At 39.3% G+C, this 15,169-nt stretch overlaps 1 protein-coding gene across 1 annotated transcript in view; it reads right to left on the bottom strand.

The window, feature by feature from the left end:
• Positions 1-6,495: 6,495 nt before the first annotated feature.
• grk3 (G protein-coupled receptor kinase 3) overlaps positions 6,496-15,169 on the bottom strand; it is a 416,009-nt gene continuing 407,335 nt past the window's right edge. Inside the window, exon 21 of the mRNA XM_072488700.1 lies at positions 6,496-14,397. Within this exon, the coding sequence (XP_072344801.1) occupies positions 14,236-14,397 (162 nt within the window). The 3' untranslated portion in view covers positions 6,496-14,235. The remainder of the gene's footprint in view (positions 14,398-15,169) is intronic.

The raw sequence follows: 15,169 nt of genomic DNA, 5'->3' as shown, positions 1-15,169 counted from the left end.
CTCGATGTTGCGCCGACCTGTGAAACCACTCTAAAGCCCATCTACACTATTCCCTTACTGTCCATATGTCTATCCAATGACATATGAATGCCCTTAATGTTGGCGAGTCCACTACTGTTGCAGGCAGGGCATTCCATGCCCTTACTACTCTCCGAGTAAAAAACCAACCTCGGACATCTTTCTTATATCTATCTCCCCTCAATGTAAAGCTATGTCCCCTCGTGCTAGACATCACCATCCGAGGAAAAAGACTCTCACTGTCCACCCTATCCAATCCTCTGATCATCTTATATGCCTCAATTAAGTCATCTTTTAACCTTCTTCTCTAACGAAAACAGCCTCAAGTCCCTCAGCCTTTCCTCATGAGATTTTCCCTCCATACCAGGCAACATTCTGGTAAATCTCCTCTGCACCCTTTCCAATGCTTCCACATCCTTCCTATAATGCGCGACCAGAATTGCACGCAATACTCCAAATGCGGCCGCACCAGAGTTTTGTAAGCTGCAACATGACCTTATGGCTCCGAAACTCAATCCCTCTACCAATAAAAGCTAACACACCGTACGCCTTCTTAACAACCCTCTCAACCTGGGTGGCAACTTTCAGGGATCTATGTACATGGACACCGAGATCTCTCTGCTCATCCACACTGCCAAGAATCTTACCATTAGCCCAGTACTCTGTCTTCCTGTTATTCCTTCCAAAATGAATCACCTCACACTTTTCTGCATTAAACTCCATTTGCCACCTCTCAGCCCAACGCTGCAGTTTATCTATGTCCCTCTGTAACATCCTTCCGCACTGTCCACAACTCCACCGACTTTAGTGTCATCTGCAAATTTACTCACCCATCCTTCTATGCCCTCCTCCAGGTCATTTATAAAAATGACAAACAGCAGTGGCCCCAAAACAGATCCTTGTGGTACACCACTAGTAACTGGACTCCAGTCTGAACATTTCCCATCAACCACCACCCTTTGTCTTCTTCCAGCTAGCCAATTTCTGATCCAAACTGCTAAATCACCCTGAATCCCATGCCTCCGTATTTTCTGCAGTAGCCTACCATGGGGAACCTTATCAAACGCTTTACTGAAATCCATATACACATCAACTGCTTTACCCTCATCCACCTGTTTGGTCACCTTCTCAATAAGGTTTGTGAGGCACGACCTACCCTTCACAAAACCGTGTTGATTATCTCTAATAAAATTATTCCTTTCCAGATGATTATACATCCTATCTCTTATAAACCTTTCCAAGATTTTGCCCACAACAGAAGTAAGGCTCACTGGTCTATAGTTACCGGGGTTGTCTCTACTCCCCTTCTTGAACAAGAGGACAACATTTGCTATCCTCCAGTCTTCTGGCACTATTCCTGTAGACAAAGATGACTTAAAGATCAAAGCCAAAGGCTCAGCAATCTCCTCCCTAGCTTCCCAGAGAATCCTAGGATAAATCCCATCCGGCCCAGGGGACTTATCTAGTTTCACACTTTCCTGAATGAGGTAGAATGATGATGTTATTTCGGAGGACAAAGTAGATGGTTTTGTTAATGAACTGGATATTGAGTTTAAAACTCAATTTGGTATTATGAGGGTTAGGCAGCCCAGGAAGATAATATTTTAAAAAAACTTTAGGGTACTCAATTATTTTTTCCGAATTAAGGGACAATTTAGCATGGCCAATCCACCTAACCTGCACATATTTAGGCTGTGGGGGCGAAACCCACGCAACCACAAGGAGAATGTGCAAACTCCACATGGACAGTGACTCAGGGCCGCGATTCGAAACCCGGTCCTCAGTGCTGTAAGCAGCAGTGCTAACCACTGTGCCGCCCTCCTGGAAGATTATATGATAAACCCTACTGAAGGCTATGGAGTGATTGAGAAGGGATAATGAACAATAATTGCAATCAAGCATGAGGGCCACTGCAGTCTTAGTTGAGGTACAAATCAGATGGAAGGGATTTAGACATGGGTTGATGGGAAAAGTAAGTCCAGAGATTGGTAATGATGATACATTGGAGGACATTAGAAAGGAAGGGAAAGTTGGAGACGTGATAGTTTGATTGGATTTGTTTATTGTCACGTGTACCGAATGAAAAGTATTTTTTTGCATGCAGCTCAAACAGATCATTTAGTACATGAAAAGAAAATACGTAATAGGGCAACACAAGGCACACAATGTAAATACAGACACTGGCATCGGTTGAAGTATATAGGAGTGTAATATTAATTAGATCAGTCCATAAGAGGGTTGTTTAGGAGTCTGGTAACAGTGGAGAAGAAGCTGTTTTTGGAAGTTGGAATAATTGGTGTAATGCAGAGTAATTTATGAGAGTTCTGAATGGGAATATTGCCAAAAGAAACATTATCAAAAACTAAGTGATCAGGAGTTGGGTCAAGGCAGCATCCTTTGAGTCTCTGTGCCAGCTGTGGCCCATTTAGTAGCACTCTCATCTACGAATGGTGTGGGTTTATATACCACTCCATAGACATGAGCACAAAATTTAAACTGACACTTCAATGCAGCAGTGAGGGAGTGCTGCATTGTCAATGTGCCATCTTTCTGATGAGATGTAAAACCAAGCCTCTTTGGTTGACATAAAATATATCATGGCACTATTTTCAAAAGCAGCAGGGGAATTCTCTCTGGTATCTGATCAATATTTACACTGAACCAACATTGAAAACAGATTATTCTCAGATTACGGATTGTGGGAACTTGCTGTGTGCAAATTGGATATCATATTCCCGACAGCATTGACCCACTTCACTTAAATGGCTCTGAAACACTTTGGATGTAAAATATTCAATGACACAATTTGAAGATCAGGGGGAGTTATCCTATGGTCCCAGCTAGCTTTTATCCATCAGCCAAAACCACTGAAAATTATTTGGTCATTACACTCTTTGCTGTGTGTGACCTTGATGTACACCAAGCATCTTCTGTGTTAGCCTTTGTTGCAACAATGATCATTGGCTGCAAGTAACTTAGGGATGTCTTTAGGTTGTCAAACGTGTTACATCAATTCAATTTTAAAATTATGTACAATCTATACTGTACCATAACTCTATACCAAAAGAACCTCTACTACTGTAACATATCCATTTCTCAAATCAGCAATACCTGTGGCTTCTCTGCTTTGCTAACTTGTGCTGAAGTGTTTTGTGCTGAAGAGCCACCCTCTAAATATTGTGAAACTCCCTTTGCTACAGAAAGTGAAGAGGAGATTTTAATTCATTCTAACCTGGGTTGAACTCAAATAGATGCTGTTCATAAACATTAGTGCAGTGGATGCTGTTGTCTTGACAAGCTCAGTGCAGAATTCCCTCCTGTTCTGATTTCAAAATGCAGAAGTAACAGATTGAAATGGAGAGCTCTCTTGCATATATTTGTGCCTGGAATCTTCCACATCATAAATCAGCAATCACCAGTCAAGTGAAGAATACTTCACAACCAGGAGGGAGCAAAAATAAGAGTTCACTGTGGTAGCCTGCTTTCAAAGTGTTGTAGTGTACTTCAGCATTCACTTGAGTAATAAATAGGTCAGAAAAAATATTTTAATGAAAGGGGCCCCAAAATTGATGAAGAGGGCAAACGGCTTGTATTTTCACCTACGGGGACACAAATATTAAGTGGAAAATGGTTATCCTGAGATTCTGTCTCTTTTGTACCAGCCCTTTAATTCCAGTAGAAGAGAAGTTGAGTTAATCTTCCCCCAACTCTCCTTCTGGACCTCCTCTATATTTGTATGACTGCTTCAAGCAGATGCTTCACGAGTCTCCTTGCAGACATGCTGAACTCATTGATCTCAACCCCAGGCAAAGTAGCCCTCTAGGAATTTCAAAATGTCACCCTTAGCGAAACATATTCTGTTGTAGGTGGGGAGGTTGCAGTGATTGGATGATGTTCAATATCCAACATGATGTTCAGATGAGTGATTGGGAGGGGGGAGAGAAGTATATTACTATGATCCCCCCCCCCCCCCCCCCCCAGCACACACACGAGTTACAGTGAAATTCTCTGATGTGGAGCTGGCACCTGCAGTGGGATAATAGGCTGGATGGTTTCAAGTTTTGAAATTTTGACAATTTCTCCAATGCCAGTCTTTAATCTTTAATTCAGCTCCCATAACTTTTGCGGCTTTGGCCTTTATTGAGTTTATAGTGTCATTTCAAATTTCAAATATTTAATTATATTAAGTACAGTTAGGAAAGTCAGCATCTCATTAACGTGAGCTTCCAAATTATTTATTGGTTTGATCTTTAGTGCTTCAGTAGTTTAAATTACAAGGTGCTCCACTGCAAATAAACATTTGTCAGATAGCTGCTATTAATAGGACAAATCTGAGAAATGTTTGTTAATCATTGTAAAATATTAAGCAGATGGATGGAGAAATTGTCAACTTTCACTTCTTATTAAACTATTGATCAGCATTAAGAAATCTTTGATTTATATCCTATGGAACATATTGAAATTGCTAGATAAAAGAGATGCACAATTCCAGTTTCCTGCTGCCGTGTGATTAACAGAACAATGTACTCCCTCTCAGATAAATTGTTGATAAATTAAAAACAAACTATGTAAATAACATTCACTGATACTTCTTCCAAAAGCATGTTTGTATTAAAGTCCATTTCGACTGTTAATTGGAAACAGAAATCATGATATCACTTCTCAATGAGTGTCTCACCTGTGTATACAAGAACTGTCACACTAGCTGTAAAAAAAACAATGAATGTGATTCAGCTGAAATTTGCAACTGAATAGAACAAAAGCTAATATGGTACAGAAGTGCTAATGTGGAGTACAGCAAAATGGGATTTTCAACCACATTCGACTGAAAAATTGATTCTCGCTGGCGGGACAGGCATTCCAGCAGCGGGACTTCTGCCCATCGCGGGACGGAGAATTGCAGGGGGTTGGCCCGCCGCGATTCTCGCCTCCGCCGAATATCCGGTGCCGGGGAATTCGGCAACCGGCGGGGGCGGGATTCACGCCAGCCCCCAGCGATTCTCCGACCTGGCGGAGGATCGGAGAATCCCGCCCAAGGTGTCTCATTGTCAGGGTCCTTGTGCTGGCATATTATAAAATGGAGTGTTGGAGAGAGCTATGACTTTTAAAAATGCAAGGATTTTAAAACCAGCAACGATAAGTAAAATTCTCCTTTTAATCTATAAATAAGAATGACCTGACAGTAAATGTCGATTGAGTTCCCAGTAACAAGTGGAATAATAGATTTAGCACAGATCCCAACATTATGCTGCTAGGAACAAGATTGAGAGCAGTTTAAATGAAACAAACCTTGTTTTTTTTTTTTACAGAGGAGGGAGTGGTTTACCATTGTCCATTAGGCCAATTAATGGGCCCACATTTTTTCCTAATTATGGTTTGACCATCATTCTAAAGTATTAAATTCGTCTGGAGTGGTGGCGGGATTACTGCTGCCTCATTTCAATCTCTCTGTAACTCATGGAGCAAATGTGAAGAATTGCATTTCAGGCAAACCTGAACTCATTAATACATTATTATTTTGTCGCTGCTAGCTGTATATGGAGGAATGTTGCTCTAACTCTGCGCACCAAACTACACGTGCAATCCCTACAATAGTCACTCTGCTCCAACAGTAATTAATTTGGTAAAGTGCTTTGGAACATTTCATTGCGCTAAGGTGCTTTATAAAGACAAATGTTAATATTACCATTGTAAAAACCTCAGGGGGGCAGGTATATGGCAATCTTGTCAATCAGGAAGAAGCAACCACTTATATGATAAATGCCATGTTTTATATTGGAATAATTTTTTTTCTTTCACTTTTCTCTCCTCTCCTGAAAGAGTTGACTCTTGCTGGGAAATGGTTCCATTAAAGTACCAGCTGCCCATGAGTATCTTGCCCAAGTGGCAATTGTTCAAAAGTGAGCCTACAGTGCAAGAGGAATCATAGTCAAGTTCAATCCTGTTCTTACAATGCCCGCACAAGCCCACTTTTCAGAAGATTATCACTGGATAGCAATTAAGAGTGTACATATTGGCTGATTTTCGTGTTAGGACAATTTCAGTGGCTCAGATCAGGTCATTCTACAGAGACTCTTCATTAGCGAAGTTAGAGAACACTTCTTCACACAAGAATGGTATAAAGTGTGGAATTCCTATGAAAAATAGTAGATACTAGTTCAATTAATAATATTATATCTCAGAAGGATATATTTGTGCTAGCCCAGGATATTAAGGGATACCAGTCAAGAGTCAAGACGAGTGGGTGGAGTTAGTCATGAACTTACTGAATGGCAGAACAGGCTGAATTACCTACTTCTGTTGATGTTGCCTTTCCTAACTATTCCACCAGAGGAGGAGAGAATGCCCATTTACATTTTCATTTTTGGGGTCAATTTCCATACCTGAGTACATAAAATAACCCGAAAACCTCAGAAAGGGCAAAGAAACAGAGAAGCAATAATGTGACCACATGCACAGTAATGATTCAGACAAGAGTTCAGTTTGGAATGTCAGAATGTCACAATGATGTTGAAAGAACAGGTTCACAATAAATAACATAACATGTCTTTCTGGTCCCTCCCCACCACCCCCCATGTCCCCGATTCCGACTTTTACACTGAAGACAGCATGGCACCAAAAATATACAGCTGTGTCCATGACACAGTACACAAGAATCTTTTAAAAAGATACAGATATTTGACAAAGGATATGGGGAAAGAGGGAGGGAAGAGGTCAGACATTATGTATATAGGATGCTCTTTTTGTTTTAGAATATATACATCAGTTTGATATAATACTAACAAGATTCAGTCAGTAAACAAAAGCTTAAAAAACTTTTTTTCTTTTTTTTTTTAAATTCAAGCACTGTATAGAAGTTGAAGTTGCAGCATATCTACGTGGGGGCTAATGTGGGTTTTGTACCATGCGTTTAGTGTGACGCATGTTTCCCACTGAATATAATAGACATGCCCAACCCTGGATCATTCCAGCCCTGGTGCTCTGCATCTTTTATGAGCATAATTTACCAGATTAAACAATAAAGAATCAGGGGATGGGTAAGTTTAAGGATAAATGAGCTTCATGAGATTTCACATGATTTACTTTTCCATTTATTATGCTCCTGAAGTGTCGCACTGCTGATAGTCATCCTTTCATTTGTTTGAAATTGACCAATCTTCTTAGTTACCAACTGACCACTTGAGTGTGCAGTTCCAATTTTGGTCAAATAGAAGCCTTCCATTATAAATGCCAGAACATGCACATCCCTGAGCCCAAATTTCCTGGAGTTTCGTTCCAAGATTCTCCGCTGTGCTGCAGGTCGATTGTCGTGGGCATGAATCTGAGCATGGTCAGATCTCCAGGATCGAGCGACAGCATGCTCAGAAATCATTTGAAATGCATTTGCCAAACACCACAAGAATCATGATCAAAACAGCTCATGCACAATGGCTGTCATCCCCCCACCCCAACCAACTCACACTCGGCTTCCTGGGACTTGATTTGTGAAACTTGGGCAGAGTAACAGGGGTTAAAGCACTTAACTGTTAAACCACGTAGGCCACCACTAGAAATGCTGCAACTCTCAGTACATCCTTAAAAGCATTTCTTCAGCAGTATAAAGTACAGGAATTAACCCGATTCAGACAGCCTCATTAATGCAAAGCAGCTTCTTTCACATCCCTGAAAACTGGTGCAAAAATATGATTTTAAAGTTTGAAAAAAACCTAAAGAGCTAATGAAAATCAAATTATTCATTGTGCAGAGACTCAAAGACACAAAATTTACCACAAGCTGATGTTATGAACCACTGCTTTATTGCTATGGCCTGCCACTATGAATTCCACAATGAGCACAATTAAATTAGATTTCAGCAGCAAGACCTGCCCACTTACCCAACTCATGGTGCCTTGCTGCTTAGTAGATGCAAGTGTATCCCACTGCTCAATATTATCCCTCAATGCCTATAAAAGATCTTTCTGGCTATAAGGTGAGGAAGTAGCTAGGTCTCAGATGTCTATGAGTGGAGCACATTAGGACTGAGAATTCTATGATCAAAAAGAAAGAAATGGCTTTTAACCAATGGGGATCTGCCTAGTTATAGGAGTAAATCCAAATTAATAAGACGCACTCTAAACGGATGAGAGTTGGCATTGAAATGTTATGCCCATGAGCGGGAATTATTCCCACCTGGTTTTTGCATTTTTTAAAAACCCAATACTTTTTGTATTACAGTGTGCGCATTGTGAAGTGAGCATAAAGTGAAGAATAACATAGAGTTACACTTTTCTATGAGCCCTTGGTCTGTTAAACTCAGTTACCTCTAGATTAAAAATCAACAGCAAAGCTGCAGAATGTGTCTATTAATGGTGGCTGGTCATTTGTCCTTATCCTTTGCCAATACAGTTCTGATTGTAATATATTAGCCTCTACTCTGTAGGTTTCTATGCAGCAACAGCTTGTCTTATGGTGCACCTGGAACATTAATTAATCTCCTAAACGATGGAAAATACAAACAAATGGCAATGTCACTGGGTGTAGCTAAATTTGATGTGCATTCAAATGCTACTTTAGATCCACATGTTTGGATTGTCACAATTGCTTCATTTATTCTGTTTCATAACTCATCGCTATTTACTGATATACAGTGTGTGGGGGTACATTAGAAAGCTGAGTCAGTGTTCAGAAATGAGTCACCCTCAATATATGGAGAAATTGGAAGATCTGCATGATCACCAGTGGGATCAATAGCATGACACAATTTCTCTTGTAATTCAAGATTTTTGTTGTTTTTGCAATAATGGTTTTAAAATTCCAAACCTGATGTAACCCAATCATCATTTCCTCATTTACCTCATTTTCTCTCAGATTATTTTTCAACCTCTATCATATTCATTTATCAGAAATGGTATAGCTGATCTTACAGATGGTGACCAGTTGTTCCAGAAGTTTCTGTTCTTCTACTATACTTCCAGAATTTACCATTTTCCCTTTACTTGATCTTTTTCATGTGGGTCATGGTTTCAGTGAAATAAATAGTTTTGAGTTCTGAGTTCAAAATGATCATTTGAACTATTACATATCTGAAGAGTACAGAATGTAAACTCAACAGAGAGATTTCAATGATATTAGACATTTCAAGAGTAAAACTTAAATCAATTTATAACCATTGTAACGTTGAGGTTGAATCATAGCTGCACAATCATGCTGTAGTATAACGTTACAAGAACCACTTATGGGATTCTTGGCAGCACTACTGGCTGAGAATACCATCACATTCTCGGATGCCAATGCATACAATTGCATTATCAATTGTGACTGAGAAATTTTATGTCTACAAAGGCAGTAGGGCAGGAAATCAATGCCTCTTTTGGTACACTTCTGTTGTAAACCTAGTGGAAGTGCACTGAAAGAGCCCCAAATTGGGCTGGAAACTTGATACACCTGGTCCTGTAGCTGTATATCAACATTTCACCTGGGTTACCTGGGCTGTAGTCATGTACTAAATGTATTACAACTTAGAATTACTATCTTAAAGGCACATTAAGAAAGTATAACAACACTGCTAAACATTTGGTTCAGAAGTTAAGTATTGCTGAAAAAAAGAGACACGATTTTTGTCTTGTAATTATCAAGATAGATACATAGAATAAACCAACAGTAAAGGGAACAACAATTTATACTGCAAGAGAAGAGAGTGCTGATTGGTTGGCAAGTGGACTCTGATAGGTAGAGGCATTGCCATGTTGAATGCAGCAGAGAACAGTTAACTTCCAAGCTATTGTTTCAAATTTAAACCAGGCTGGTTGATTATGATTGGTCACCGCATTGCCATGGGAATGAACCATGTTTAGTTAGAAAAGGTGTAATGCGTGGACATGCTGCTTCTGTCTGCAAGGAGCATGTCCACGCATTATGCTTTCCCCCCATGGCAATTAGGGTTGATTTGCCTGGTTTGAATTTGAAACAAAAGCTTGACAGTTAACAGTTAACTGTTTTCTGTTGCATTCACCATGGCAACGCCACTAGCGGAGTCCACGCCAACAATCAGCACTCTCGCCTCATGCAGTATAAATTGTTGTTTCCTTTACTGTTGGTTCATCTTACATAGCTGTCTTGATGAGTGTAAGACAAAAATTTTTGACAGCATGTCCCTTTTTACAGCAATACTGTTAAAAAGTTTGTTGATTTTACATCTGCCCATTTGTCATAAAAATAATGCCTTAGCAAATGTTTGTTGTCAATAATTTTACTGCTTTTGCAATGCACAACAAATAAAATCTGCAAATCATCTGTAAGCTCCCTCCCAAGAAAATGTATATTAGTGAGATTTCCCATTTATAGTGGTTTATGAAACATTATGGCCAGATATTCTATTTGCAGATATGGGCCAGCAGAAATGTGAAGCTTTCCTCACCAACTGAGGGTACACATAGTTGGATTCCATTTTGGTGTTCACTGTTTTTGTTAATGATGCATATAATGCAATAAATATGGAACCATTACAAATAGTGGCATTTTATCATTCATGATCTCCAATGTTCTTAGGTAGCATCCTGGGTTTTATTATTTTTCACACGGTACTAATGACAGAATGTGCATTGTTTAAAAATATTGACTTAATGCAGATGTACAAATCACTAAACTTCACTGGTAAAATGGGCACTGATCACTAATATGGGGATCATATAAAATACTTTCTCTACATTTCACTCCTTCTTGAAGCACATTATAAAATTTGCATTAAGAATCTTTCACAAATGCAAAAGCCAAAAGTTCTTGATCATGATTGAATCCAAAACTGAATCAAAGGAGAGGATGCTCCTGAACTACAAGATCATCAGCTTCTAATAAGCAACTTTCCTCTAACATCAGGGAAAAGTATGTGCAAGTGGCACTCAGCCTTTGTACTGCCAACTTATTTATTTGGATTATACCATCAGAATATTGGCCCTTTCCGTATTGCTTATATTTTTCAAGTTTAGTTATTTTATAACAATCTTAGCCATTGCACATTATTAAATTACCCATAAACCAGGTCATGATGCTAATCTGTGTAAAATGTTTCAGGTCTCTGACACAAAGCTGTTCGATGCCTGATACTAACTGATATTATGAGCATTTTATGCTACTAATAGAGGAATCAGACGAAGGAATCTGAAAAACAGTGGGATACATTTTGTCTTCTTGTTAAACACTGCCTGGGTGCAGCACAGAGGGGGAAACTGGACAGGGAGGATGGGACGCCGGCCACAGAACCCATCTCATTCTCTTTCCATTAACAGGGAGTGCTGTTAGGGACCTGCAACCTCCCCTGTCCAATTTTGCTCCCTACTCTCTGCCCAGATGAAAAAGACAAAAATCTGCTGGGTATTAAAGTATTATGAGGGTGGCTATGGTAACAAATCTCATCTCATTATCAGAAAAGTTTCTGTTGCAATAAGTTAATTTTTGACCAGAAATTAAAATTCCCCCAAAATGTGCATCATCAGAGATAACTCCTACAATAATGCAAGATTAGTAAATTATTAATTTGTGTTTATTAGTTATATCTGTTAACCTTATCTTAACCCAACAATTTTGTATTACATACATAGACACTATTTTATTTTGAAAGGTGGCCTTATAGATTGACTTAGAGACATATAAGCTGCACAAATATTTCCCTTACCAGTCTGAAATGTGACAATATTACATCAATTCCAAAAGCTCCAAAATATGAACATGAGAAAAATTAAATCATGCCTGTGGAATTGCTCATCAGTGCTGCCTCAACACCAGGTGACACTGTGAAAGTGCAGATACAATTGCACAGTATCCATTGCTTTTTGTGGGGCAAGAAGGGGGTAAAAGGAAACACAGTGGTAAAATGTTTTCCTGAATAAACGAGTGATATATCAATTTTCTTACTGTATTATAGGCATCGATGTTAATCAACTAAGCCTAAGCCCTCCTTTCGGTTCAACAGTGCAACCTCCCCACACCCTTGGGACAAGCCCAGGGTATGTATTCATTACTGATTTAAAGAGCATGCGAGGAACAGAATCATTTTTGGTAAGATAAATCATTATTTGACATCATCCTGAATGACAATCAATCAGACTGACTATAGACTAGTTTTGTTTCATCATTCTGACTCATTTTTTGTTAAAGCAGCAGATCATGGCAATGGTTGTGGTAAATGTTGAGTCCAATCCTGTCCTTGTTATTATTATTTTTCAGTACGCACTAAATGCCGCAGTTCTAAGCAAAAATATAACCAGAAAAACTATACACATCATCTTTGTGTTTTTTTTTTACAGTTGAAATATGAGATTTAAACATTTTAGTGGTACTGTAGCAAAAACAAAATGCAACAAAAAAAGAAAGAATTTCAGCGTTGATGTTGCTCCCTAAATTCGGATTAATAGCTGACCCTTGTTGTGACTGACCAGTTATTAAGATGTAACAATGCATTGTCACTGTTCATAGAAGACAAGTCGATAAAGCAACTCATGCTATGCAATCACCATTTAAAGATATTCTCAAGTTGTTACCACGATTCTTGGTATATTAGTTCTTAAACATTATGTACACTTGCACAATAATATCTATGATAAATATTTTTCTCGTCGATCATTGTTTTTAAAATCTTAATCTGTAAAGTCCATTGGCACTTTGCACTTCACGGTGGGAAGGGGACAAAGACTTTACAAAACAAATCAAGTGCTGCGTGGATCAGAAGTGTTGTAGAATGTAGGGATGCCTAAATTGTTTTGTCTCACTGGAGTAAAGGTTGAATTGCAGCACAAGTTTATGTGCCATCAATGCAATGATTTCAAAATCCTCCAAACTGTAATCTAACAATGGAATGGTATCCAGTAATCCTGAGTCAGTATCTGTGAACACAGAAACCAGGACCAGGCTAGGTCTGTAGATCAGCATCTAATTTAGTACAATAACTGAAATTTCCCAGCAGTAGCAGAACAGTCCACGCTGGAACCAGGCATCACAGAAGCACGATGGGTCATGGATCAGTAACTATAGTTATATATATCCAGTAGCCATAGATATTTGGCAAAACACACTGAGCCATGTCATTCGTTATCCATAGAAACTCGACAATGAAGTGTGCCTGTGCTGTCATCTAGCAACCACTGAAACCCTATCAACAAAACAGTCCACAAAGCAACATCCAAATAGCCATGAAAACGTAGCGACGGCTGAGAGCAGTTATTAACTCGTCGGCAACCTGGCGATCCAGTGTGGCAGCAACCATTCTCTTGTCATTGTAAAAACATTGCAATTAGCAGGGATGTGGGGCTGGGTGGGGTGAAAGAGTGATAGGGAGGTAAATTAAGCACCAACACACTGTTGTTATCACAATCCGTATAACAAGAATCAAATGTAACTGCTCTGGTATCCATAGAAGCAATGTAATCCATCATCCAACTGATGTTTACAATCACCCAATGTTAGGTACGTACAGAAAGCAGCTACTGGTAAACACAAGATACGTGGCAAGATAGCAAGTCTGAAAACAGCAAAACAAATCCAGGTCAAATGGCGATGATATTGATTGGCACATGGTGCTATTGGTGACAGCTGATGTCACAAAACAGCATTTTGAGAGCAGAGCGACGGATGCGATCAATGATGGGTCAATGTTCTATGTGATATGTTGCAGTCCAGGATCAAAATAAAATCTGAGTGAATCAGTGACTGAAAACACAGGTCCAGTCAGCCACTTGCTTTGTACGTCAATGTTCCGCCGACCCTCTGATATGAAGCAAAGAACACCACCAGGGCGCAATGACACATGACAAAATAAATTCTCCAAATTATTTGGCAACATCCTCTAGTCCATTCCTGTGGAGTTGGCTCATGAACCGCAGTAGTCACCGTGGTTGCAGTTAACAGATGCTATACTCGTTCATCAATACTTTCAATAGAAAATACACAGCCAAACTGTTCCAAAAAGTCTCACATTCATATCTACATACATGTATGCATATATATATATATATATATATATATATATATACATATATATATATATACACATATAGCTATATATATATATATTTCCATATATATATATATATATATATATATACACACACACATCCTGTTTTGTGGGATCATATAATTAACTAATAACAACACGCTGGACCACATACGAGGTGATATAGAAGTAGTTTGCACAAAACCATCCTCAGGTCTCTTGTTTCTGTTCCCCACACACACAAGCGCTCTCCCTTAAAGCCCATTGCTGTTCCTGTGGCTGAGTGGGGGTTTGGTCAGCTCTACCACCGCTGAACGTGACTTATTCAGCATCTTTGGAGCTCTTCGCAGGACCCGCTGAGCCTCATTGAAGGCTTCTGTTAATTCTTTTTTCCACTGGATGAACTCTGGGTCACTCTGGAGGGGAGAAAAAGGAGAGTGCAGAGGAGTTAGTGTAAGGCAATGTGCTTTTATTTGATTTTCACAATTTGCTCCTGGAGCCGCAGCTTTACAACCACCGAGAGCTTTCTGCTATCTTCCCCAAAGTTATTTGGGACTCAAAACGGGCGCTCTCGGCAAAATATTTGATTTTATGGGGTATTTCAACCCCTCCTGATTCTGTCTTTGCCCAAAGTGCATACATGAGCATTTTACAACAGTGGTTCTTTGACCAGACAATTTTTTCCTTAAAAGAAACAGACTTGTTTAACAGGAAATGGCCCAATCTTTAATCAAGTGAGCTTGCTCGCTCTTTTCCATTGTGTCAAGTATGTAATTATCTTTGTCAGAAAGGATTTCTGTTTTGGTTAGGGTGAATAATAAACATCCTGTGGACGGGAACATTTTCCTACATTTTACATGTACTCTTCCATCAATTATAATGATAACTTTATGAAGTATGAAATATGAGGTTTCCATTCTGTGCATCACCCATCCTTACATCTGCCGTGAATGAGAAAGCTAAATGTCAATTTGTTCTCAATTCTGCATGAGGGTCCATGCTCATTAGAAACTGAACTGAGACCAGCAAATTACTTCATCCAGTGAATTGCAAAGAGTGGATTAAGGCTTTCATCCCAACAGTCCAACTGTTCACTTTTGGTCCTCAAAACTGGAAGTTCAGTTTCTAACTTGCACACCACCTGACTTCTCTTTTTTAAACAAGCAACAGTTATGACACTGACCTGTG

This window comes from Scyliorhinus torazame, chromosome 1 (assembly GCF_047496885.1).
Source record: "Scyliorhinus torazame isolate Kashiwa2021f chromosome 1, sScyTor2.1, whole genome shotgun sequence".
Taxonomy (NCBI): domain Eukaryota; kingdom Metazoa; phylum Chordata; class Chondrichthyes; order Carcharhiniformes; family Scyliorhinidae; genus Scyliorhinus; species Scyliorhinus torazame.
This window is presented reverse-complemented; position numbering and strand designations above follow the sequence as displayed.